This window comes from Chaetodon trifascialis, chromosome 13 (assembly GCF_039877785.1).
Source record: "Chaetodon trifascialis isolate fChaTrf1 chromosome 13, fChaTrf1.hap1, whole genome shotgun sequence".
NCBI lineage: Eukaryota > Metazoa > Chordata > Actinopteri > Chaetodontiformes > Chaetodontidae > Chaetodon > Chaetodon trifascialis.
Genome location: NC_092068.1, coordinates 6689495 through 6716187, shown reverse-complemented (window position 1 = coordinate 6716187; position 26693 = coordinate 6689495). Strand labels below are relative to the sequence as shown.

The 26693-nt window shown below is 42.0% G+C and overlaps 2 protein-coding genes across 2 annotated transcripts in view; one reads left to right on the top strand and one right to left on the bottom strand.

Moving 5' to 3' along the window:
- The window catches only part of LOC139341524 (serine/threonine-protein kinase 32C), a 73058-nt gene extending 54344 nt beyond the window's left edge, over positions 1-18714 (top strand). The window contains exons 5-12 of the mRNA XM_070978079.1: positions 3433-3470; positions 4424-4513; positions 5047-5150; positions 5267-5383; positions 8345-8470; positions 8836-8964; positions 12727-12794; positions 14672-18714. Of these exons, the coding sequence (XP_070834180.1) occupies positions 3433-3470; positions 4424-4513; positions 5047-5150; positions 5267-5383; positions 8345-8470; positions 8836-8964; positions 12727-12794; positions 14672-14867 (868 nt within the window). The 3' untranslated portion in view covers positions 14868-18714. The remainder of the gene's footprint in view (positions 1-3432; positions 3471-4423; positions 4514-5046; positions 5151-5266; positions 5384-8344; positions 8471-8835; positions 8965-12726; positions 12795-14671) is intronic.
- Positions 18715-18974: 260 nt separating this feature from the next.
- Positions 18975-24301, bottom strand: LOC139341601 (placenta-specific protein 9-like). Its single transcript, XM_070978176.1, has 3 exons — positions 24010-24301; positions 19721-19812; positions 18975-19268 (listed from the first exon to the last, which is right to left on the bottom strand). The coding sequence occupies exons 1-3, from the start codon at positions 24074-24076 to the stop codon at positions 19119-19121; spliced, it is 309 nt and encodes a 102-aa protein (XP_070834277.1). The 5' UTR covers positions 24077-24301; the 3' UTR covers positions 18975-19118.
- Between the last annotated feature and the right edge of the window lie 2392 nt (positions 24302-26693).

Genomic DNA, 26693 nt, shown 5'->3' with positions numbered 1-26693 from the left:
GACTAATCTTGCCTGCTTCCTTGTTGACCTTACTGGTCAAGACCACATCCTGTCAGATGACACTGAATTATTCTCGCAGAGGAGTGCACGGTGCCCTACAGCTCCTGAGAAAGCATAGTAAAAAGGGTTAGTCATATTTTATTTTGGGAATTGTGCCCTCTGCATTTTCTCTATTTTTGTTCTGTTCCAGTCCAAAATCTGTGAGTGATTTAGATGGAACATAAAAGTAGACATAACATAAAAATATTATTAGAAAAGTATACCACACAAGCGAAAGGAGCCTTATGCAAGCACAGTGTCTTAAGGCTTTTTTTATATATATTCAGTCTTTCATTGAGTCTTGGTGTGGGCTGAAGATATCACCTTTTATAGGCATTTTGGCATCTCTGTTTCTATTTACCTTAGTTTACATATATAAAGATAGCCCTCGTGTATGTTCACATAATTGTTACCATCCATCATCTACAACCAGGGTAGACTCGCTTTCCACAGCTTTTTGTCTCAATATGCTGAGCGTAGCAGTATGTGTTTGTGCAGTCCAGTCAGTGGAAGAGCTGGATCCCTGCAGACTGCTGATTTAGTGCCACAGATGGCTGAAAAACTGTTTGAACCTTGTTCAAAACCTCGTTGGGCTACATTTCTTCCTTCAGAACAACAGTATGCTGAGTGTGTGTGCTTCTAGTTGTGCACTCTTGCATGTATGTTTAGTGTGGCATACCTGTGTTTTCTGACAATCCAAGTGTTTTACAGAACAAAAACAGTAAAAAAAAGATTTTGGAAATATATTAAGGAGCATAGCTTACATGTTTAAGAGCAGCTTCCAGGTTGATTAAAAAAAAAATGGAAATGGAAAAAAATATTATCCAAAAAAGACAAATTGGATGTGACATCACAGAAGCGAGAGTAGCCAACCTTGGTCAAGTTTAACAATTATGCGTCCTGGGTTTGAGCACTGAAGAAGATGAAGATGTGCACTTGAAATAGCCTGACATTTGAAATGCACTTGCTCACTTTTTTGCTGGGGATTAAATTAGAAGATCGATATCACTTTCATGTCTGTGGGTTGAATATAAAAGCCGGAGCCAGAATACAGTCACCTTAGCTTAGCATAACCACAGGAAATGGAGAAACAGCTAGCCTGCCTGACCAAAAGTAAAAAAAAAAAAAAAAGAAAAGAAAAAATAATACACCAGATCCCCTTAAGTTCAGTCCCTAAGATGTAATCGCATGCATCTTCTTTCATTAACCCGTTTAAAATTTAAAAAACGACAAGTTGTGTTGGGACTGTGTGCGGAACTATTTCTTGGCTAGGAGCAGTCACTGTGGAATTTTCACCGGTTGCCTGGCAACCTCATGGTGGCGACAAGCGCATGTTCCTAATTAGACACGAGATTCAAGCATTAGTACATAGATCAGACACTGTATACCATATGATGTGCATAGATGTCGATTTGTGTGCAGTGCGATGTAATTTCAACGAGTCAGCAGATCTCCCACGTTTCCCGACAGGTAGCTGGTGTCTTTTTTTGCCCTTCTAGTTGGCAAAGATGTCAGTGATGTACATTCCTGAACTGCCATTAGGAATAGGTGACAGACACTGCTTATCTATGCGTTTTTCCCATTGTTTTCTCACCCTCTCCTTGACATCAACTGTTCCGCCTTTGACACAATCGTGTCTGCTCCCAGAGCCGTAATCCAATCCCTGGGTATCCACGGACGTCCCCAGCTCTACAATTTTGTTCCACCCTGTAAGTTTTTGACAGGAGAATACTATACAATTATTTTGTTGCACCAACTGAAGGAAGAAGGGTCTCTGGTCTCCTAGCAACAGTCTGCTGCCGCCATGCCCAGGGAGGTAAAATTGGTCCTATGAGGAGAAGGGAAGTGAAAGTGGAGAGTCCTTTTTCTCTTGTTTTCCGTTTCCTCTCTGCACAGACCTCCAGGTTGTTTCATTTGTCTTCATCATGCACTCAACGTGCTAAAACTGCTACTTGTCAGATCACCTCACGCAACTAGTTTCTTCCAGCGCGATGTAAGAATTCCCTTTAAATGTTGGATGGGTGTTTCTGTGCTTGCTGCAGAATGAATTCAACGTCAAGTGAATTTTGTACATCAAACAAAATGGCACGGTGCCGGAGCTGGCACTCGTATCAGGATTCCTCCTGTGAACATACATGTATTTCCCTCCAGCTTTGCACTGCAGGATCCCTCCGATCCCCCCCCCACACACACACCGCTGCCACTACTCCCCCCAAAGACTTTTGGCAGATGATATTAGCATCAGCTTAGCGTTGTGTAGCCGCAGCGAACAAATGCGTCCTATGGGAAGCATAGACGCTCTCTGTGGACTGCATGTATTCTCCACACCAGCGTGACGAGCGGCATAATTAAATAAGCCGTGTGCACTCTGTTAATTGCCTGTGGAGGGCTTGGAGGAAATGTCGAGCGAGATGTGTGTGTGCATGGGTGTGGGTGTGAGTGTGTGCCTGAAATGTGTCCGTTGCATGGGTGCCCAGTGTAATAAGCATGTGCAGACAAACCTGTGAGAGCCTCCGGGGGGATCGGTGAGGGTTGTGTTCTCCTGCGCTCAGGCAACATTTGAAATGCAGGGAAGCAGAATTTTCTCGCTGTCGTTCTCTCATTGAACACACTTAACACGTTGCACCAACATGTAATTCACACATGCATCAGCCTCCAATCACCTCCTGCACACTTTCACATCCACACATCTAATCCCAGTCTCTCCTACCTGACCATTAACTACACGACTTGAGGCATTGTTACAGTAAGTGTTTGCATTTCAGCTGAGAATTACAGGAACAAACCAGACTCTCAGCAAAGGCCTTGAATCCAAGTGCCTTTCCGAACAGCAACAATTCCAAAAAAGGGTTTCCATCCACATGTTCTTATGCCTATTTTCAATAAAAATAAAACAACTCAGGCATAAAAACTCCGACATAAACAAACCTGGAAACACAAGACACTTGGAGAAAAAAAGTCCAACTATCACAAAAGAAAGTCTTTGGAAAAGTTGACATACTGATAAAAAACAAACTGTAACAGTGCAGTGGAAACAGAATGACGTACAAGACGCAGGCAACATAAACATCCAGTGAAATGTCCACTGCCGAGGTGCATGAAACACACAGAAATGCATCATTTCCATCACATTTTCTGTTCTGTTTTCCACAGTCGAGGTTTGACTGGCGCTCTCTCAGTGACATCATCTTGATGCACTTCCCGTGCTGCAGTGTTTAACGGCGCCTGACAGCGCCGGCAGCTGTACATTTATGCAGCCAACTACTACTACTCACAGCACAGTCGTGGATGGAAATGCATATTCATTTGATAAAAAATTTCACTACATTTGGACATTTTTATGACTAAAGTCAGGTTTCTGTACTGATGTGTGTCTGCTATTGTCTCTTATAGAGATGTCAAGCCAGACAATATCCTGTTGGATGAGCAAGGTAAGGGTGTAAACTGTGTGTGTGTGTGTGTGTGTGTGTGTGTGTGTGTGTGTGTGTGTGTGTGTGTGTGTGTGTGTGTGTGTGTGTGCGCGCGCACACGTGCACCAGTGGCAGACATGAGCTGAATAATGTTTTAGCCATTAAAATATCTTTCTCAGAACTGTTATTTGCAGTCAACATAAACAACATTATTAGTCCAACACACACTTATACATAATATCCACTTCTATGCACGTGATGCAGTCTTAAATGCACATGGCTTCTCTGCCTCAAGCGATTGGAGTCTTAATTTGAATGTTTTTCAGATAACTCTGCAGAACTTCAAACTTGTTGCGAATGATGATCGTGTTTTATTCTCTAACTCCTAATTCTACCTTACATTTTCCTTCTATCCATGAACTACAAAGGACTTCAAAGCCTCAACATCTCACCCCATTGGATGGATTTTAAATTAGCAATTTTGGAACACTTTGGAGATGTTTGATGCTGTTTGTACTGAATGTGTTTGTGAGTGGCTGTGTATCTTATCTGTCCTCATTTCGTCTGCTGTAATCAGGTTTTCTTTCAACACAGATCTTGATCTCATTGAGATCACCAGAACCATAACACATCCTTTTAGCTTTGATAGCTACCTGTGTGGGAATTATGTAATAACTCCAACCTTTTAAGTGCTCAGTATACAGGCAGTGGTGAGATTGAGTCCATCATTACAAGTAGGAACCAAAAGTGACCCTGCAAGCTACTAATTAGTCACATTTGTAACAGGGTCAAAGGAGTGATGGATGTGTGCCTGACATGTAAAACCACGAGGACACAATGATCCAGTGTGCTTAAATGTCAGATTTTGTTGTCACTCCTTTCATTTTCTTGCCACACATTGAAATGTGGCATTAATTTAAAAATGCAAAAGTTTGAATGGATGTTGTTTCGATGGATTTTGTGCTTCTCCTCAGGTCACGCTCACCTGACAGACTTCAACATAGCAACCATAATAAAGGACGGAGAGAGAGCCACAGCCTTAGCTGGAACCAAGCCCTACATGGGTAACTTTGCTTTGCATCGCATCTTTGTCAGCCATGTCTGGTGTCAATAAATGGGACAAAAAGGAGGTTTTAAGATAAAACCTGTTCTCTTCTTGACATTGGAGAATTGAGCTGTGTTGCATTTAACATGAATAGGCTGATAAGAAAGAATGTTCTGTAAATGTGCCTTTAGAAGAGACAGCTTAATTCATTTGCACAAACCGTTTCTGACATTCTGAGACAGATAACACCTTCAGTAAGATGCGACTTGTTAATTGTAAGCATGTGATAAGCTTATAGTACATACGCTGTGTTCAAATACATTGAGAGGCACTTGTGTGAATTAAAGCGATTCCATATTTATTTGTGAAAAGGTGAGTCAAAAATGCAAAAATGTCCCATCTTGTCTTGTGATTACACCGCACAGCTGAGGGGAAATGAACAGTTCCAGTTGACATTTTGCAAAAGAACACTTTTTTATTGAATCACGTCTACAGGCAGTGGTTTGAAAAGCTTTTTCTGCTCCACAAGTGACTCCCTGTTTGTGCTTTCAGCCCCAGAGATCTTCCAGTCTTTTGTCAGTGGAGGGACGGGCTATGCCTTTGAAGTAGACTGGTGGTCACTCGGGGTGACAGTCTTCGAAGTGCTGCGTGGATGGGTAAGGCAAGATGGGAGTATGAGTTTTTGTGTTATTAGGTTGCAAAACTGAATGTCCATCCCTCTTACTCCTCCTCATCTTTGTATTTTTTCTTTGTCATCCTGTTTCCATACCAGAGGCCCTATGACATCCATGCCAGTAACTCAGTGGAGTCCCTGATTCAGCTGTTCAGTACAGTCAGTGTCCAGTACAGCCCAGCCTGGCCCAAGGACCTGGTTTCCCTCATGAGGAAGGTGAGCTGGACACCATTTACTCATTTTTGAGGATCTGTCGCTCACTCTCATATAACAGTGAATTATACTGTACATCTTTGGATTTTGCAATGTTGATCTGACAAAAGAAGCAATTTGAAGAGGTCACCTTGGATGCACAAATTGCGGTCAGCAGAATTAATCAAGAAAATAATCTGCAAATGAATCCATGATGGAATTAATCATGTTTTCCAGAGTCATAAATGTCCTTTAGTAAAACGTGAACATGCTGTAAACACATCTGAAAAAATCAATTAATGGAAGAATGAGGGAATGTAGATGCAAACTGCAGTTTATCCTTATTTAATTAGTTTCAGGTTCCATTTTTATTCAAGACGAATCCAAGTAAAATCGACCCTGACCCTCTGCCGGAACACATGTTGTCCACCCTGGAAAGAGGAGCAGGTGGGAAGCAGAGCAGGGCTATAGAGATGACATTGGGGTATATATTAAGGTAGAAAGCACTGAAGCCACAGGCACAGAGGAAGCAGGTACTGTAGGGGGACTGGAGCTGGAGGGAGGGAGGATGAGCCGAGACCCTCAGGGCAAAGGAGAAGAAAAACGACAGATGGGAGTCTGAGGGATGGAAGCACAGAAACACAGCGAGTGAGTGAGAGAAGAGATGCTGTGTGTGCCTATGTGTGCACCTGTGTGTGTGTGTGTTAACAAATATTTAATAACAAGTCATTTAAGCTCATATTGAGGCTCGAAATTCTCTTATGAGTGAAAACCTACCAGTGCGATGAGATCATTTACATCAAGTGGAAATAAATCTGCTACATGCTTTTGTCAACCCAGACTTGTTTTCCATATAAAAATAGTCCACCTGATTCTGCTTTGTGTCAACATGTTGTCATCTGAACAAGCGAAACCGCGCCGCAAACAGATGATCTCATCCCCTCTGGCAGTATTTTTGTCATCATTTTAAGATAGGATTTTAGAGTTAGTATGAAAATCATGACTTGTTAAGCAGGATATTTTTTGGCAGTGTGTAAGTGTAAGCATGAGTGCGTGCGTGTGTTGTGTGTCTGAGTGTTCTGGAGGGAGCGTTGGTCTCTTCCGCTCTGCTGCTGATCGATTACCATGTCTGGGCTCCACCGAGACAGACCTAACCGGCCCTGCAGGAGCAAACTGAATCAACCTGTGACCAAAGGAAGAAAATAAAGCACAGGAAGAGCGTTAACATGACAACAGAAGCCACATCCCATTATCATTTTCAGAGTTTACCCCGAGGAGAAAAATGAAACAGATGGTGTTCCATTAAAAACACAACTGTATCAGCACCAGGTTTTATTTCCTCTCTGGAATAAGTAAGTCCACTCATGTGTGGCGTTCATCTGTCTTGATCAGTGCAACAGTTTCGATTCAAACCTGATGGGTGGCTGGTTTGATTAACAGTGCCCCCTGTTGGTTACTGCATCAGAAGGGCTTGAACTGATCTGGTATTGCTGTTGAAGTTTGGCGGCAACACAGTAATGCATATATTAAATAAGCACATTGTCACATAGATAATAACATGAATAAATTGTGAAAAAATACATTATTATGAAATGCTTTCCATCATGCTGATATCATATTAACAGGGTTTTACTTATTTTTTTTAATTTCAATCCAAAAATATTTTTTCCAAAAGCTTGTTTTTATGTTATAATGGCATTTTACCTAATGACACATTCATTTCATGTCACTTTTTATTTCATGTCAGTCAAGCAAGCTCAACAACTGCTACAAAATGTAGTCAGTTAGCAAGAACAGCAACAATTGACCTTCTGCTCTAAACGAACACAGTACACAGACACAGTAACTAAACCTCGATAGCAGTTAAACCCTAGCGTACCAAGGCTGCGCATGCTAACCACCTAGCCAGCTAACTAGCTTGATAGCTAGTTGTGAGCTTGGTTTTTAACTCAGGTGTTAGCAGCAGCAGGTAACTGGTTATTTCTGTAGAGGTTTCTTTTCTGAAGATGCTCCTCAGAGATAGACACATAACTCTGTGAAGGTCAAAAAGATGGAAGCTTTTTCTTTGTGGATGGCCGAGCCAACAGGAGGGGCTAGCTAACACCGCTAACACTGGATGATTAAACATGCATGCATGAAAGAACAGCAACAATTCATGCTGAAGCTCGCCAGCTACCCCAACTCATATCTGGTTCGCAGGGCGTTACAAAGGATAGGCTGGCATCATTCAATGCAGATAGCTATCTAATGTTAGCATAATCACATCAAGTTAACCACTGTGCAGGGTTATCAAGACATTAACATTGAAACACCTCAATGAAACACCATTAAGACACCTCATTAGGTGCAACCATCGCTGTTGAGAGAGACTTTTAACCATAACACTTCCTCTACATTGCTCCTGGTATAACGTAGTCACAGCAGTTGTTCAGACTCGCTCATTGATACGTCTAAAACTGCTGCTTCTAGAACTGCAGGGGCTCTCCATCTCTGCAGAGCCATGTTTGTCAGCTTTCTCTAGAACCACTCATCCAAACTCCTTCACGCTCCACACTGAGCTTCTCTGGGTCCTCAACATACCCGCCAAGTGTGAAGGCGATTGAATGAAAGGTTGTGGAGGAAATGGAAGGACAGACAGACGGACAGATTTCCATTTGAGTTTGATATTTTTGGCTCCTTGTTACGTTCACATCCCCCAGCCCAGCCACATGGCTCACACATGGTTTTTGTCCGCTGAAAGAAAGCAACAAATTGATTTCTATTTTTCAAGTTTCAAGTTTATTTCACCCCCTAGGGAGAAGAGCCTGGCTCTGAGTAAGGAGAGAAGTTGTGATGGTGATATTGCGATTTTAAAAGGTGACATGATGTTGCTGAGTGTGTGTGTGTGTGTGTGTGTGTGTGTGTGTGTGTGTGTGTGTGTGTGTGTGTGTGTGTGTGTGTGTGTGTGTGTGTGCGTGCGTGCGTGTGTGTGTCCCTTCCTTCCAGCTCCTGACAGTGAACCCAGAGCATCGTTTCTCCGGCCTGTCTGACATGCAGACATCTCCCTACCTCGCTGACATCAACTGGGACGCTGTTTACGAGAAGAAGATGGAGGCTGGATTTGTTCCTAACGTTAGTGTGAATCAATCAGATATTAACACATACACACACGCACACACAGATACAATAAACACAGTAAAGCACACAGAGGCACTCCCTGTTTGCTGATCGTAATGAGCATATGTAGCAACTAAATAATGCAAAGGAAAGTGAATGCAGCTTCTTCATGGTATTTCGCTATAGTGTGTGTACACGTTGTCTGACAGTACATTACCGCGTGCATGCGAGTGCATTCATGTGTATTATTCAGTACACTCAGTTCAGTGTGCTCTATGCGTTAGTGCACTCCGTGGCTCTGTGTATACCGCAGCTGATTTATGATCCCGCGTGTGAGTGTTTGTGTTTCTAATTATCTCTGGTGCTTCTTCCTCCTACAGAAAGGTCGCCTCCACTGCGACCCCACCTTTGAGCTGGAGGAGATGATACTGGAGTCGCGTCCCCTTCACAAGAAGAAGAAGAGGCTGGCCAAGAACCGGTCTCGAGACAACAGCAAGGATTCACAGTCTGTGAGTGACACTGTCATCTGCACAGGCTATAGATCAGCCAGAGAGCCGCTGAGTTGTCTGCATATAATAACAGCAGCTGCCAGTACCGCCTCTGAGCTCAACACCTTTTGGTTTTATTTGGTTTATTGACAACACTTAAATAGATTTATAATTAAAAAAAATATGCATCAGATTTTATTTAGAATAGAAAGACAAAGTACTGGTTTAGCAGCAGAAGCCTTTACCCAGATGACGACAGGCACTCTGTATCAGACCCAAGAAATATTGGAAACAAAGAACAGAGAAAAATGCTTAAAAAATTGTAACCTGTGGCAGAAACTCGATAGTGCACATCATCCTGAGCTCTCCATTGTGGGGATGCTTCTCACCAGCAGCTGGACTGGTCAGGACTGAGGGTGAGATGGATGTAGGCAAATACAGGGTGATTCTTGAAAAACCTGCTTCAGTCTGCAAGAGACTTGAGACTGGGCCGGACGTTGGCCTTCCAGTAGGACAATGGCTTGTAATCATACAGCCAGAGCCAGAGGAAGGTTAAAGCAAGGAATGTTAATGTCGTCGAGTGGCCCAGTCAAAGCCCAGACCTCGGTTGAGATTCTGTAGCGAGACTTGAAAATTGCTTTTCATAGAAGGTCCTCTTCCAGTCTGACTGAGCTTGAGTAATTTTGGCAATAAGAGTGGGCAAAAATTGCAGTCTGTAGATATACAGAGCTTGTAGGGGCATACCCCCAAAAGACTGCACTGTAATTGAAGGAAAGTTGGGTGAATGCTTGTGCATCCAACAGATTGAACAGATTGTGATTGTGTCACAACAAAAAGTATTTTGTACCTTCAAAATCAATTTGAATTCAAGGTTGGAGCACTGCAAGATGTGCAAAAGTTCAAGGGTGGAAGTCAATGCTCAAGTGAAGCAAGTCATGATTTGTCCGACATTCTGAAAAGCTGAAAAGTTGCGTTTTATTTTCAACATGAATGAAAGCTGTTGCAGCCTTCTTGCACCATATAAAATTGACTGATATTTGACATTATGTGCCAATCAAGTAGTAAACCTCTGAAATGAATAATGGAGAGTGAGATCGAGAGAGTTGCACACAGGAGTGAGATTCATCACAGCGCCTTAGCACTGCTCGGTACTTCTCCTATAAACAAGCACCTGTATTGCTCACATTGCACTAGAAATCACAGTCATGTTTCAAAAGCCTAACGCAAGTTCTCAGCATCTAGAAAAATGCATATTATGCATATTTAAAAGGGCTATTTTTTAGCTTTTTTCACATTTAGGGTTAATGTTTTCAGTATGTAGGTGCAAAAAGCAAATGGTGATTAAGAGGACACCAGCACACTGGTGTCTGAGCAAACTATAAGCTGCCGTATAGGAGCACTGCTCATAGGTGCTGCACGCGTGAAGAGGCAGGGCCAGTGTTGGATACCGATGCAGCTCAGGTTTACGCTGGTCTCCGCTCCGTCAGTTCCCTTCAAACTGCATATTTTTAGAATGGAGGCAAACCAAACCTCAGTATGTTTTTATTCTGTTGTGAATTTTCTCTGTTCCCAGGCAATAACACAGTGCTAGTGAACATAAAGAGAGACTTACTGTATAAACATGCTAGCTGCAGGCATCCTGTAAGTATGCAGACTGCTGTAATTATGTCTTTCAAATCACTGATATTGCCAAACAGGCAATAACCTCTCCTTCACTGTCATACTGTATATTTTACTAGTGTTTTGAAAAAAACTGATGGCACTCTCATGTCTGTCCATTTGATATATAGCTAAAGCCAGCAGTCCATTAGCTTAGCTTAGCTTAGCATAAAGACATTTGTTAAAGGTGTTTGGAAACCAAAGTTTAAAAGTGACAATTACAATTTCTTTAGGTTATTGGGCAGGAGTAGTAAGTTGCAGGAGTCTTTGCTGGATGCCTGGCAGTGGCTCGCTGAAAACATGGTAAATTGTAATTTTTATGCCTCTGTGCTGGAAACAGCCATGGCCGGAGATCAAGTTTAAGTTGTCTGTGCGTCCATATGTACATATGTGTAGCCCATTTTTGTTAATATAATATCTCAGGAGCGCCTGAAGGGAGTTTCATTTCATGGTAAATGTCCTTCTTGAGTCAGAGATGAACTGGTTAGAAATTGGTGGTCAAAGGTCAGCTTCACTGTGATGTCATAATGTTCTGTAAAAACACTTTTCTGGCCATTATTCAACACCATAACTCAGGAACAGAAGGGGAGGTTGTGACCATATTTCACATTTGCTCAGATGCTGAATTGGAGACACTAATCTTGGGCGTCCACCTTCAAACTGGGCTCATTGTGTAGATCTTCTGTGCTGCCGGATTGCAGATGTGTGTGAAGCAGCCATGTTTTACAATTTGTATCTTCTTTGCAGCAACATCCATATTTGAAGCATTGCCCACTGTCATTGCTACAACTCTGTGTTCTATCAGAATATCAGAATAACTTTATTGGTCAAGCATGAGAACACATGCAAGGAATGCATGTACAGAATAGATCAATATTATGATAGACCATAGTCCACCACTGGTTGTGCTGATATTGAGCTTCAGGTGATTGTTGTTGCACCATGTGATGAAGCTCTCTATCAGTCCTCTGTACTCCTCTGGAAAAACAGCCTCTAAGTGAAGACAACATGTTTCTCACTGGATATTATTCACTGATTGTTGTTGCGTGACAAAACAAGGCTTCCTGTTTCACCTTTTTCAGTCCTTATGCTAAGCTAAGGTAACCAGCTGCTGACTAAAGCTTCATATTTGCACATAAAAAGTGTCTAATTTAACACTCGGCAAGAGAGTCAATAAGCATATTTCTAAAAAATATAACTATTCCTTTTACTTATCAAGCCCAAAACATTTGCTGGTCTTCTGACATTTTGCAGTCTTAAGGAGGAATTGTTGATGAAAATAATGGTTAGTTTCAGCCCAAACAGTATGTACTCCTTTTTTAGAAACAGACTCCATCCTGGAAAAAGACTCCATGGGAAAAGACTGTAGGAGGGCATACCAGTCAAAGATCTAGAACAAAAGAATTTTGACATGAAAGACAAGTCCTAACATTAAAAATGACTATTTTTTGTAGGAACGAATCGTAATTAATTCATGATAAGTTCTGGACCTGCCCTCATGTTCTCTGTGTGAGCTGAAACCAGGCTCATATTGGATATAGAGTCCCGGAGTCTCTTCGTCTCTTCTGCCTCGTTATGTTTGATTGAGATTATTTCCCACAGACAGGAGATATCCTCTCTGTATTTATGGAGAAACAGCCTGTTCCCATCAGACAGTCATCATGACATCAGTGTTATTAACGTCAGTCCTTTCTGTGTGTGTCACGTGTTATCAGCGCTCATCAGTGTGTGTCAGGAGTGTGTACCTCGAACAATAGCAGGGTTATGAGACTTTGTATCTGCATGTGTGTGTGGAGTGTGTGTGTGGCTGCTTGTGTGTGCTCATACTGCGTTATTACCAAGATTATTAAATTATGAAGCCTTCGCTGCTGTTGTCATGGCCTCAAGTGCTTTCGGAAATATGAGCTTCTATTTTTGTCTCGGGCCAAACACCCAATTTGAGGAGGGCTCACAAACAATTCATGACTTGTTCAAAAGGAGCAACGGAGGATAAAATGGCAATAAGGAAAAAGGCATTTTCGCCTCAGACGTCTTGTAGTTGACTGATTCAAGCCGACGTGAAGTTTTAATGATAACGAGGTTGATGTGGAGGGTGATGATGCTGTGTCTGTTGACTGCCTGCAGGAGAATGACTACCTACAGGAGTGCCTTGACGTGGTGCAGCAAGAATTCATGATCTTCAACCGTGAGAAGTAAGAGAACACAGGAGCAGCACACCATCTCTAAAACAGGCTAAAAGCAGTTTTCTGCGTCGTCATTGAACAGTGATGCACAGAGAGGTTATCATCCTCCTGGACGAACAGGCAAAATATCACAAGAAGTAGATGAGTGATGGGAACAGAAAACAAGGTCATCACACATGTATGATGAGGCCATGCTATCGCATCAGCTGTCTCACTGTATTAGTATTAGCCCTTTTCTTTAACGGTTTAACGGTAATGACACTTTGTTGTTCCTCTTAAAGGAAAATAACATTGTCCTCACCAAAGTAAGTGCTGAGATCTCCTTGTTTGTTTTAAACAAACCAACCATTTTGGCAGAGTTGCTTCCACTTTATTTGGATGTAAAACCAAAAGTGTGCACACCCGTAATGATGCTCATAATCTGTCACTGCACAGGAAAGCTGTTGCACAAAATCAACATACATTACTGTTAGTGTTAACACTAACAAGCAATGACGTAAGACTGCACTGTCTTATGTCAGTGGCAAAGCACAAAGCTTTGTCCTGAGATGTTCCTGGACCCATTATCCACATTAGATGTAAGTTCTTGCGGCTGTTAGAAGCTCCTCCATGTCCTCTGTGCATTGCACTGTGGGTGAAAACACTCAGAAATAAAGGAATGTAGGCTGATTTTTGGGGCACAGCTCATGATAGTGCACAACTATGGAACACAGACGAGGTCAAAGTTGAACCAGAGAGTAGAAAGTGGATGCAACCATATCACTGTTTGTGTTGTTTTCTCTTCCAAATAAGTTTAGTTAACCTGGTTGACGTCGTGTGTGATCGCCTAATCACCCATGCTCCTCGTCCCGTCAGACTTGACTTTGCTGCCGTGCTCCCAGATCTCAGCGATTACTTTGGGAAATACAATGTTTCCCTAAAGATGGGGCATGAAGGGACGCACTCCAAAGGTTCACAATTAATGATTTTAGGGTAATGAAGAGTTTGAAGAAAACATCTCCCTCTCTGTCACCTGCATTTAAACCACGATGCTAAAGAATGGATGAATTTGGAGCTAACACTGAACGTACCCTGAAGCATCACTGCTGTGCAAAATCGCTGAGGGAACACCATCAGGAGATTAGGAACGTTAAGAACTTGTATCAGCTGCAGTATGTGAAGAGGCACAATGGAAAATAAACAGTGAAATACTAGAAAAGAAAAGCACAGAGCATGCAGGATGTCTGATGAAATCACTGGTATATGAAGGCATTTAGCTTACAGGAGAGGCCTGCGTATTATTTCAAACCTGTACGACAGCCAAGCCTCCTTAATGAGGGGGGATATGTAGGTCATAGATGATTGAATGTTTTCTAAGAACCCACCCTACTGTGGCTAAATATTATGCATCTATTGCATATGTCAGTAAAATGTACGCAGTATATCATGAATAAAGACTACGACGTCCACATATCTTTGACAGTGTGTCCTCTCTGCAGCGTGAGGACAGAAATATTGGTTCAGTGCTGCTCTAAATTATTGCCTCATTTATTATTGACCAAGTCCTGCCACTACAGCGTTACTGAAATCCTTCTGTTTGGCAAATGTCTTATTATATCTTATTGCTCTAATTAAAGATAGTCTACTTCTATTTATAACGAAGGACATAATATCTAGAATTATGCACAGCAGAGGTGGGTACTATGTTATAGACTCAAGGCCTCTCATTCCATTCGACAACTGTTGTTTCTTTTGGCGTGTTTCATTTTACTACATTTCTGAGGACCAAATGTGCTCACAAGGATAGAAAAATAAGGAAAATACTCAGAAAAAGAGGAGTTTTCCCTGCCTTACTCATGCACATCGTATGATCATATATGACTCTCTTCGTCTTCGTTTCATCTCAGGTTGAAAAGGCGTCAGGAGGAGGGTCAGTCAGAGGCCGGGGGTGACGATGCCAGTGGAGACGGGGACGGAGAGGCCGAAGCCGGGGGCACTGACGATGACGCACCCGAGCCGGAGCCAGATCCCGATCCGGAGCCTGAGTCCTCCTCTAAACTGAGCATGTGTGGTTCAGTCTGCTCCTCCCCCGGCAGCTGCTAGCACATCATCGCCTCACAGTGACGATCGCAGGTCTCTCTGGCTGCTGCCATGCCAATAGATTCGTTCTCACCTCTCTTCTCTGTTGTAGCCAGGAGTGGAGGAATCGACGCACAGCAGGACCCAATATGGCTCCCACCATTTCCCCTCCTTTTTTAGTTCTGTAGCATCCTTCTGGTAAGGCATGAATGAAGCAGATTGCCAGAGAGTCCCCGCCTACTGTACCCGTCCGCCCTAGACTAAGCTCTAACTTCTATGCAATGTTACAGTATAGCATGACAAATAAGGTATCACTTACTATGAGGTGTTGTTCACAAGCAGAAAGCTCCACGAGCATGATGACATCCCGAGCAATAGCAGTCAGCAGTTTTTGGAGGGTTGGCGGTTTTTGTGGAGACGCCCTCTCAGCCTTCCTGTTCAAAATCTGATGGGGACGACTGAATTATTCAGCACGAACAGGCACTCAGATTATATTATTGCCTGTGTCTTCAGTTTGCTCTTCCCCTCAGCCTCTTTCATGTTGTGTGCCCTGATTCGGAACAACTGTTTTTCATTTTCTCCTGGAGCACCTTCCTCGTGTTGCAACACCTTTTCAAGACACATTTACAGTTAAGTGTTCATGGCTCTTTGCAGTCAGCCAAGAAAGCGTGGCTGGTCTCATGTTGTAAACCTGTTTAAAGTGGTGCCTGTTGATGATAATCAGTATTTGTTAATCACATTATAACCATTATAGGTCAAAATGCTAATTTGAAGTGTTTGCCAAATCTTCTTTTTCCTGGCTTTTTTAGGATGATAATGTACTGTCATTAATGGGAAATCAGTACAGCAATCAGAATGAAAGGTTTTTGCTTGTCACTGTGTCTGTAATGGTTACCAAGATTTAGCATTTTAGCCCTGTGCCATGCTCTGACTCAAAGAGCATCCCAAAACTCCGACCAACAATCACATCTCTTAAGGATCTATCAGTAAGCTCTGTTTACTTCACTAGACATCGTCTTCTCTTTAAGTGCTTGGTTAGTATAAAGATCATCTCCCTGTAGAGCTTGTTTTTGGGCTGTACTTAAATGTGTAGCTGTGCCCTGTTGGTACTTCAAATCATATAGATGAGCTAGTCTATTACTGTCATAGTGATAGTGGTACTTTTAAGGTGGCACCATTAATCTCAGTCTGAACACCTGGGAAAATGTAGCAAAGGTCCACCTTAAAACCCTAAGGCCTAATAAAATGAAACCCATGTAAATAGCATACAGTATAGGTAATTAAACTCACCACAGTTTTATGTGGGACTGCGAACTCGACATATAAACTAAAGGAAGAGCTGTGTGAAGCTTCGTACTGCTCGTCTTTCCAAGTGTGCAGGCACAACTTGTAGGCAAGATATGCCAAAGCTTTTCTACCATTTGCATAACCATTTCTAAGGAACTTTGAGTGTGTGAATGTATGTCTCTTTTCCCAGTATTACATAAAGTCAATGTTCCTTCTGCAAGTGAAAATACTATAATTTATACAATCATATTGTGATTATGTATAAAGTATCTATTTCAGGTGGGGGGGGCTTTAAAGTAATTGTTAAACATTTTGGGAAATACACCTATTCGCTGTCTTTACAAGAATTAAATGAGAAGATGGATCGCACCCTCATGTCTGTGAGTTAAATACAGAGCTGGAGCCAAGAGGCGATTCATTTCACTGGAAGTCACATGCTCTGTATGGCGAACAGGAACCTGATGCAGTGAATTTCTGGAAACGCTGCATAGATGTCCTGGATTGATGGAAACAGAAACACATAGTCACACCTCACCTTGCTGTCAAACCTCAAATTATACTTTATATTTGTGTACAGATTAAAAATGAGAAACAGTTTGTGGTGAGCTTATTAGTTTATCAGTTATTAGTGAGCTTCAGAGGTGTGGTGGGTGGATTGAACTTTGGTTAGAACCAGGCCTGCTTTTCCGGAGATTCTTGGAGGACTGCAAGGCGCTGGTCACATGAGAGGCGGAGGCAGCCAAAGGCATCGTGGGCTACATTTACACAGCGTTCTCACTTACTGGGCTGCATGTGAAATCTTACATTGGCTTGAAAACCACATCTAAGAATGCCCTCGGGAGCTCTCATGAGTTATGATCCCTGTGTTACTGTTCTACTGTCAGAGTTTTCACTTCGTCTGAAATACGAAGGGTGCGAAAAGATGTGAGAATGAAACCAGCAGAGCTCCAGTACAATGGTATTTGAGTAAGATGATTACTGTAACTAATTGCTTTCTGTTGAGTACTTTTTCATTTATTAATATGTAAAGTAATTGATTACATTTCCAGTAACTCGCCCAATACTGGTAATAATAGACTGGTTGCAGCAGACATGCTAACAGATTAGCTTGATAGCAACAGTGCTAGCTCAGCTGCCTCTGTCAGCCATGTGATCCTGGTCTTATAGGTTAAGGCGGTCTTACGAGAGTCTCCCAGCAGTTTCTCTCTGCTTCCAGCCTTTATGCTAAGCTAGGCTAATTGCCTCTGCAGCATCATACTGAACACACGGACCTGAGTGTGATGTCAACTCTCTGCTCATTTTCAGAAAGAAAGCAAATAAGAGTATTTCTCAACACGTTTAACTATGTCTTTAAACAGTATACATTATTAGACTGAGAAGCTTCTCTAAAGGGATATAAAGTGGCATCTTCCAAGTCTGCCCAAATATTTGACGAATTTAATAGTCTCAAGCCCTGTGCTTTATTTTGCATGCACCTTTACAGTATAAGCTTGTTTTTGCCAAAGCCTGGAGCTTGAGCCTTACTGGCTGATTTGTGCATGTACAAGCGTTCGGTAATAGCATATCTCAGTGCTCACCTGACTATAGACACAGTCCAAATCGGAGTATAACTGGCCTGCATAAATGTTTCTGGACAGTGAGTTTTGTGAACTTTAAACTGTACAAAATCGTATAATTCCAGTATTATATGGATGGCATGATATTTTTAGATGATATGCAGTACCTTTTGGCATCCCGTAGATTGTCTTAATGCTTTGGTCAAGTATACAGGCTCGTACCCTTGCTGGATGAGTGGAATGAGGTCAGCAGTTGTGTGTGATGCTCTGTTGTGGGTTTAAGTGTTGCGTTATTGTCTTTGCAGCAGAGGGAGAATATTTGGAACTGGGGCAGGTTTTCACTTCACCCCAGCGCAGAATTTGCTGCATTATTAAAACACTGAATGTCTCCATTTGTGCAAAAGGAAGCGCAGTTATTTCTACGACTCATTAAACCAGTCTGCACCCCATCCGAATCAACATAGGTCTGAAGTGGATGTGTAATTTATGTTAATCATTTGTAAATGGATGATGACTGATTTTGTAGCTTTTCTCAAAGTTACAATGGTAATCTGCAGTTTTGGCATTTGTTCATTGATATCAGTGATCATTCCTAATTGGACCATGCTTGCAAACTCTCCTGACATGTTTCTTTGTGTGTTAATGTTCTGGATGCTGTTAGGTGTTTCAAGAAAAAAAAAAAGAGAAAAAAAGGCATTGTGCTAGTGTTTGACCAGCGACAGCATGTCTCCTATTCAGCTGTTTTCCGATGGATGCTCTCGAGGTGTACCATACTGTAGATGTCTTAACTCTGTGGATACAGTTTGAAAATCAGTGCCCTGTTGAGAAAACAAATTGAGAAGAAGAAAATGTGATTCATGCCACTCTTTCCTCCTTGTGATCCTATTTTGCATAATGTTCTCGTGCTGCAGGATTTTTACGGGGAGTCAGTGAAAAGCCTTGTTACTGTACCAACTGAAACTGCTCCATGTGTTTAAAAAATGCTGCTTTAACTGCTTTGATAAAGAAATAAATCTCCTTCCAGTAAATTGGGTGTCTCTGTCTCTCATTGCTGTGTAAGTACAGCACAGTTTGTCTGCAGGCAGTAGAGGGCGATGGAGAGCAGGGGTATGGATCCACTGAGCTGAGACGTCCAACGTGAGATAAGCTCTTTGAACAGCATTGTAAACATGAGCTGTGCCGCTATTGACTGCAGGAGGATGAATCTGGGACTGAATCTATGAGAGGAAAAGAGATGAGGCTGTCACAGGATTAGTAAGAGTAAATAATGGAGACTAACTCTGGCCTTGGGTGTCCTCATAAAACCTTTATTTTGATGTACAGATACAATAAATGCATACACTGATTTAAAAAAAACAAAAAAAAACATTGCAAACAAACACATTTAATCCTTTAAAGTCAAAGTTCAAGAGCATTCTTGAGTCTGGCTGGTTTAAGACCGGCCTCTCTGCCCAGGGTCTTCCAGGATATCCACAACTGTTTTTCCTGTATTATCCAACAGGGGGCGCCACTTTGGGGCTTCAATGGCATCCAGGAGAGCAGCCAGCTCAACCTCCAAATTCTCCACTGTGTCCTCCACTTTCTATAGGAGAAAGAAGACGTGGTTGTGTGGTTGACATATGAATAATACATTAATAAGTTGTAGTATGAATAATAGAGTCATCACTCATGAATAAAACAATCACTTATTCATATGAATAATACAGTTGCCCATAGCAGCTAGTAAAGTAAGGTCAGAGTAAGTGTGGGGTTTGTAGGATGAGACTTGGAGTAAGTCATCCGCGTTTTGGAAAAAGTTGAGGGGTTTTGCACAGTAAGAGACTGTGGATGTGGCAGTGAGCCACGGCTTTGTCGACATCTTATCCCTAAAAGGAAATGCTGAGGATTTTTTTTTTTTTTTTTTGTCAGCCTAAGATGGAGAAAAAGCTGACATTTAATAATGAAGCTGACAACACCAGGGGTAGAAACATCCCAAATCCTGAAGGTTTCAAACCATTCAGGGCTCAAAATGTGAGACTGGTTTGGAAACGGCACCTTCTCCACTACATCCAGGCGGTTGTGAAGGTTCGTGTGCTCTTGACAGGCACTTGAACGCACCGATCGCGGCCTCAGGTCAGGCTCAGGTCCTGAAAAAGCAAAGATGCATATGTGAGTGGATTTATAGGGTATGAGGTATGCTTTTAATAGCAAGCCCATAAAAAAGCATAAAAGCTTTTGATCGCATGCTTTTACACGTACTGATTTCAAAAGGAATATTTCCCTTAATTTAAACGGGCATTAGGAACTCTTAAGAGAAAAAATATATTTTCAATGAGATACTAAAGGAAAACAGCAACTATTTAAACCATAGACACAGATTCCACACACCAAACAAACAAATGATGAAGATATAATTTCTAATTAAAGCAACAGTTTGATACCACCCATGTTTGTATACGTAAGAGCAGCCCAGTTAGCTTAGCATAGCTGGACACCGGCTGTTTGTGGGTGAATAAACTGGATGGAACAAAAGGTTCAGTCATCAAATTTGCATGAATGAGCCAAGATGGATTTTGGTTCCTTTGCACAGAGCCAGGCTAATTATTTTCCTCACCTTCCACTTTTAAGGCTAAGGTAAGCTAACTGGCTGCTAGCTGTGGCTTCACAGAGTACATGAGAGTCTTTGGTGCTACAATACAAAGCAAATGTAAGAGATAAACAAGTGAAAACATCTGTCAATGAATGTAGTATTAACACTTCATCTAACATGCACTTCTTGGATCATTTAGTTTGTTTCCAGTTCAAATAATCAGCTTACGTGTTGTGTTTTCTTCAGTCAAGTAACATTTATAACGTGGAGTCTAAAATAGTATAAAAACTGTGCGATACTCGGCACGCTGAGGAAACGCATGGTGCTCTTGGTGTGAATTCCCTTCAGCAGGGTGGGGAGGGCCACATTGTTCCTGCCGTTTTCTCCCCACAGTTGTTTCCAATTATCTGTTAGTCTTTGAAGCAGACATATTTGAGGCGAGGCCTGCGTTCTCTCTCGCAGGGCTCTGCTTCCATTTTCTAACACTTTCTTAGTGGCTGTGGGCCAAGCTCCCATTGATAGCATATTATGTTCTAAATGAGTGAACCTTTCATTCATTTACTGAACGCTGGCAGCGGTGCTGCTGCTGCTGCTGTTATTTGGATGAAACATTTGGGGTGCATGTGGACAGCTGATGTCTGAGAGTGAGTCTAGTTATTGAACATTAATGATACTAAGGCGGTGTTAGGTTGCTTCGGCAGAGCGGCTTTGTCAATATTATTCCTCCCATAACGTGGCTGCTTGCCAGTGATGTGCTTTCACCTTTTCTCCTGCAAACATCGGAGCTCATTCCATGAAAAAAAGAAAAAACGATTTAGGTCCCATCTTGAAGGAAATGAGCTGATAACTTCCAGTGAGCCAAAGTACCTTAAGGTGTACCTTCCAGGTGTAAAAAGTTAGAACCCTACGCCCCCAGACTGTCTTTGGTTTACTTGAGATTGGAATCTAATTTTTTTGTTCAACAGCCTGTTGGACACTTGTTTGAGCACTTTAAAAGAGATAATTTGAGGATCATTTTTTTACCTTTTGCCACCATTTAATACCTTTATATGACTCATTTTGTCTTCTCCAGGGTGTGGTTCACTCTCCATATTGGAAAACTGAGTGTCACATGTGCACACACACACATAAACACCAGGTATTCAGTCCACTGTCAAATAAACACAGACTGCGGCTTTGTTCAGCTTTCCAGCTTTTCAGCAACAGTTTCACTGTATTCACGTATGACATTTAAAGTCCTTATTCTTTCATCTTTCAATGATAATCAGATTGATACGTGAATTATTTTTCTGCCAGCCACGCTGCAAACAGTATCCGTACTAACAAGTCATTTAGTCCACCACTGACCCTTAAAATCCTTTCCTCCTTAAGCAACAAAGGCTGTGCCAGCAGAGTTGGCCAGAAATTATTCCAATATCTTATTCTGCACATTGTCCTTCCATGCATAGCCGTGCCTCAGCATCAGGCTGCCTTGATTTTACAGAGATATCCCATGGAAACATTTTACAAGCTCCATTACCCCAACCGGAGGGGTGCCAATTCAGGACATGCAGGAAACAGGCCAAGAAAGAGCGATGGATGGATGGAGGCTCCAACAAGTTCATTAGATTTTCTCACTGAGCGGTCAAAGCAGATGTCTGCCCTGGTGTGTCTTGTATGATGGAGGTTTTGTTGAACTGCCACGGGGGCATGAAGATTTGGCAAAGCTCACCTGCTCTGGTTTGACAGTGACTTATCAGCAGTCTGCTAAAGACATGAAGATTTCCTCCACAGGATCTTGAGGCAGAAGTCACGAAAGCGGTGATTTTTGTTGCTGCGATTCAAAACAACCCCATTCTTCAGCTGTAACAGAATGTGCTGCTGGTTTCACAATCAGCAAAAAAAAAAAAAAGTCCCCTCAAACCACAGCTGTGCTTCCATCTAAGTGTCAGTGTGTGTTTGTGTGATCCGTGTGTACACAGCCCAGCCTGCTCTTTAGGAGGAGACTTTCACCAGAGAGCGACACGCTGATGCTCATGATGAATGCTGGTATGGAAAGGAAGAAGTGGAAGAAGCATATGTTGTATGCAGGAAAATACAGATGCAATTAATGGGGCTGATGCAAAAGGGCCGGCTGAGATGCAATATCATCAACGGTCTGCATCTCCAAACAGCGTGAAGGCATTTGTTCCTGTTTGTGTTGGCTTTTGCACACTCCAAGGAAACACACCACAGGAAAAGCAAACAGATATGATGATCAAACTCACTGACCCCACTCCAGGACAAAGGTGAATAAATAACAGTGTGTGTGTGTGTGTGTGTGTGTGTGTGTGTGTGTGTGTGTGTGTGTGTGTGTGTGTGTGGGCTTGTGCACTGACATGGCTCTCTACAGGAGAGGGGAGGGAGGTTCAGTCGAGTGCAAAATGAAGTCAGTGCAGGTCAGAGTGTTAGTTCACACAAACCAAGCTCTGGCCCGACAGACGGCCATGGAAAACATTGAAGTGCTTTACAAGCACCGCTAGTGAAGAACGAACTAAGATGTGTGTATTACATACCAGCCTGCTTGAATATATGAGGCGATAAAACTGCGTATTGTGTGCCACAGCGAGTCTGCCCTGACACTTTAAATGCTTTCACCCGTTACACGTTAACTGATACTTCAACTGCTTTAAATGCTTACACTTCACATCAAGTGATTTTTACTTTCAGCTGGTAATTCAAATGTTTTCAACTCTTCACCCCTGCAGACATTACAGCTGCTCTCTGACTTTCCATGCCAACTGTCAGATCCACTGTTTAAAGTGTCTCCAGCGCTTCAACTTCCAGCAGAGGAGGAAGTGTTCAGATCCTTTACTTGAGTAAAAGTAGGACTACTGCACTGTAAAAATACTCTGTTGCAAGTAAAGTCTTGACTGAAATTGTTACTTAAGTATAAGCACGTCAGTATAATCAGAAAAATGTAATTGAAGTATTGAAAGAAAAGTTGTTCAATGCAGAATAACATCCCCCATATCCTGCCCTTTTCTGAGATAGTGGCCTCTAACCATGAAAAATCCTTTAAAAAGGAACTATTCCACCCATGTTAACTTTCTACTAAATTTCAAGTAAAATCAAGCTTTTAAGATAAAATTGGAGATGGAACGCTTTGTATGTTTCTCAGTTTGCTTGCTGCTTTTCGTGGATGTGCTTTTTGCTGCATGCTTCCTGCAGTTGGCCATTCTTGCGGTATGAAGTCAGTGTAATTCACACTTGAGGCCGTCAGTCACAGATTTGGCTCTGGAGGATTGGCCCACATTTTTGTGAATTTCCACTGGATTTTAGTAACAGTGGTAAACAAAGCTAAACTCACTGTTAAGAAGCTGAAAGGATGGAGGACGGAGTGATTGTTTGAAACTTCACTGACAGAATGTTAGATGGTGTGTAACCAGAGCTGCAGTGAAATTAGCAACAGATGTGCTGAACACACATCAACCACATGTATGTGTATGTACACCCATGATGTCAGTTCTGCTTCATGTGTGTTCATCCAGCCATCATCTACACATACGCACACGTATCCATGAAGTATGTGAAAAGCACTGCCCCATGCATCATTGACAGAATGAGTGGAACAGTCTGAACATGAACTGCTTCATAAATCACCTTCACTAGTAGATCAACACACCTTCAACGCTGCCCGGCTGAATTCCCAGCTGTCTGTCCTCTGGCCCTCCCTGTCTGACCTGCGACCCCTCTATCCTCCCTCCTCCCAACAACACCCAGCTACACCCCTTACCTGCTGCAGCGCAGCCAATCAGAAGGAAGATGAGTCCGACCGAGGAGACGGAGGAGGAGCCCGTCATGGTGAAACCTGGTGAGCAGCTGGTGAAGACGAGTGAAGATTGTGTGGGAGAAAAGACTGAAATCGTGGGTGAGAGAGGCCCCAGATCTCCTCTAATTTAAGACAGATTGAAAACAACAAGGTTTCTTCTCCTCCGCCGCTCTTCCTCTCTCCGTCTTTGGCCTGCGTTTGCTCCTTCGCTCTCTAATCCTTCCCCTGTTGACTTGGTTGCGCCCAGTTTCCTAATGAAAACATTAGATGCAGAACAAAACTCTCAATGTGTGGGAAGGGGCGGGAGGGCTGTGCTGGGGAGGGGACTCAGATCTCAGTTCAGCCACAGACTGACTGGCTTTGGTTTTACTTTCTATGTGGTGTATTTTTATGTGGTGGAAGTTTCGTGTAACATTTATAGTCACTGCTATTTTCATGTTCACACTGAAGTTTATAAAAAGCATGATCAGCATTTTTCTGACATAGTTTATGAAGAAAACAGGACATAAGGAGACTTCCCAGATATAAAATTTCACTGTTATATTCATATTGTATTCCAGGACTGCACACACCATGCTTTGATTAATCAGAGATTACTCATTTCTGGCTGCACTGGAGGTAAGATTGAACCAGACAACCTCTTATTTGTTTTTGTTTCATTATTTCAGCTGTTTTTTTTGTTTTTTTTTCCTGATAAAATCAATTAAAAACCAGACAAAAAAAAGACTGTTTCTGGGAAACTCAGTCAGTGTTTCCGTTCAGCAGGAAGTCAAAGAAATGAGAATCAATGCAGCAGCAGCAGCAGAGAATGCCCTTTATAATCGCATTGATTGGTTCCTGTTATTCTCGCTGAATTGCCTTCTCCCTCTGCCTATGTGACTCACACACCTTCCCACACACACAACCACACAGCCAATACTATTACGTAGCAAACGCGGTTATCTTCATTAAGCCAGACTGCCTCCAGCCTTGTGCTCTGCTCTCTAGTCTGGCCCGTTAAGCAGATCTACAGGTTAAGCAGCAGAAAACAAAACTGGAGGAAAGTGAGTGAAGGGATCAAAGGAGACAGAGACAAACAGAGCCGGAAGACATTTGTGTCTGTGAGGAGATAGAAAATGAAGATACAGGCCAAGGACATGAGAAAAGAAACCATGACAAGAATTACTGCACACATGTCAAACATGAACAACTGTCTTGGTCTTTGATTTACACTTTAGTTTTAAGCAAAGTCAGTGGAAACTCAGACGTCCTCTGAGGCCATGCCAGAAAAATTAAGCATCACATTTGAAGCGAGTAAGTAAAAAAACAATAATTTCATGCTATCACAATGAATTTGAATGAACTGAACATCTTGCATGAAAGAAAAATAAAGATGTTAGTTTTTCCATTGCCTATTCCACTCTTTAATTTATTTTATGAATTATTCAGAAAACAATTACTTACTTATTTAATAGTTCATTTAACAGGGCCAGTTTGTTTTAAGAAATATTTTGTGGCCGAAAATGTGGAAGAAAAAGAAATGCTTTTCATATGAAGTCCCTGGACAGATATTACACACTATGACACAATATAATATTAAAATTTAAAAAGCAATTGAAATAATTTAGAACCAAACAAAAAACAAAGAAACATTGTTAGGTCCTGGAGGAAGAGAAAAGCAGCAGCACACAAAGCACTCCAGCACAATAAGCTTGACAAATAAATGTTCAGTGGGTCGTATTAATGTTACATAATTATTCAGATTTACATGATTCGCATTTGTTCTAAACTTTATTCCACAAAATAAAATAGAGATATGAAAGAAGTTTGAAGAAAAGTTTACAATACAACCTGTTTTAATAACAACAGAAAGCATATGTATTTTCTATTTTCAAGAAAATTTGGACTTCTCAAAATAGATCATCAAAAATTCTAAATTCTAAATATAATTGTTGTTTTAAATGTTATAAATGTACAAGACAAATATCACTTCTTGAATGTGTATCAGACACTGACGGAGACTTCCATGCGAGGCTTTTCTTAAACAGCACGATGTTAAATGTAAATGTATGTCAAAGTTCATCTTGTGACCCGTCTTTCAGGAAGTGGATGTTAGTGTCCTGCCAGCAGACACATGGTGCTGCGCAGAGCGTCTACACGAGCACAGAGCCAGAGGATCATGGCGTCCAGTCGGCCGACGTCACGCTGATCTGTGGTGTGAGGTGGGGTCACCTTCTCACTGTCTATTTCTGTCCAGTGCTCCTCTTTGTGCTGTCTGTAAGTCTGTTTGTTTTGTTCGGTGTAAGGCCTGGCAGTCGCTCTGATGACAGACATGGAAAGATGGCTGGCCTTCTTCATTTTATCCAGTCACTTATCCACACCTGAATAGGGAGCTCACTAAACCTTGTTGTTGCCAAGAAGTGAGCTCAGCTCTCTGTACCTGTCTGGGCCCTGGCACACACTGTCTTCCTGCCACTTTTTGAGGAGCTAAATCTTAATTGGGTGAGGTGTGTGGCTGTGTGTGAAATCTATGACTCCATCAAAAGAAGCAAAGCTCCACCCTCTGCTTCTCAGACGAGTCATGAGTCGACCTTTGGTGTGCCTGGACTGATCCTATTGCAGATTTGCTGTACTTACAAAAACTATCAGCAGTTTGATTGAAAAGGCTG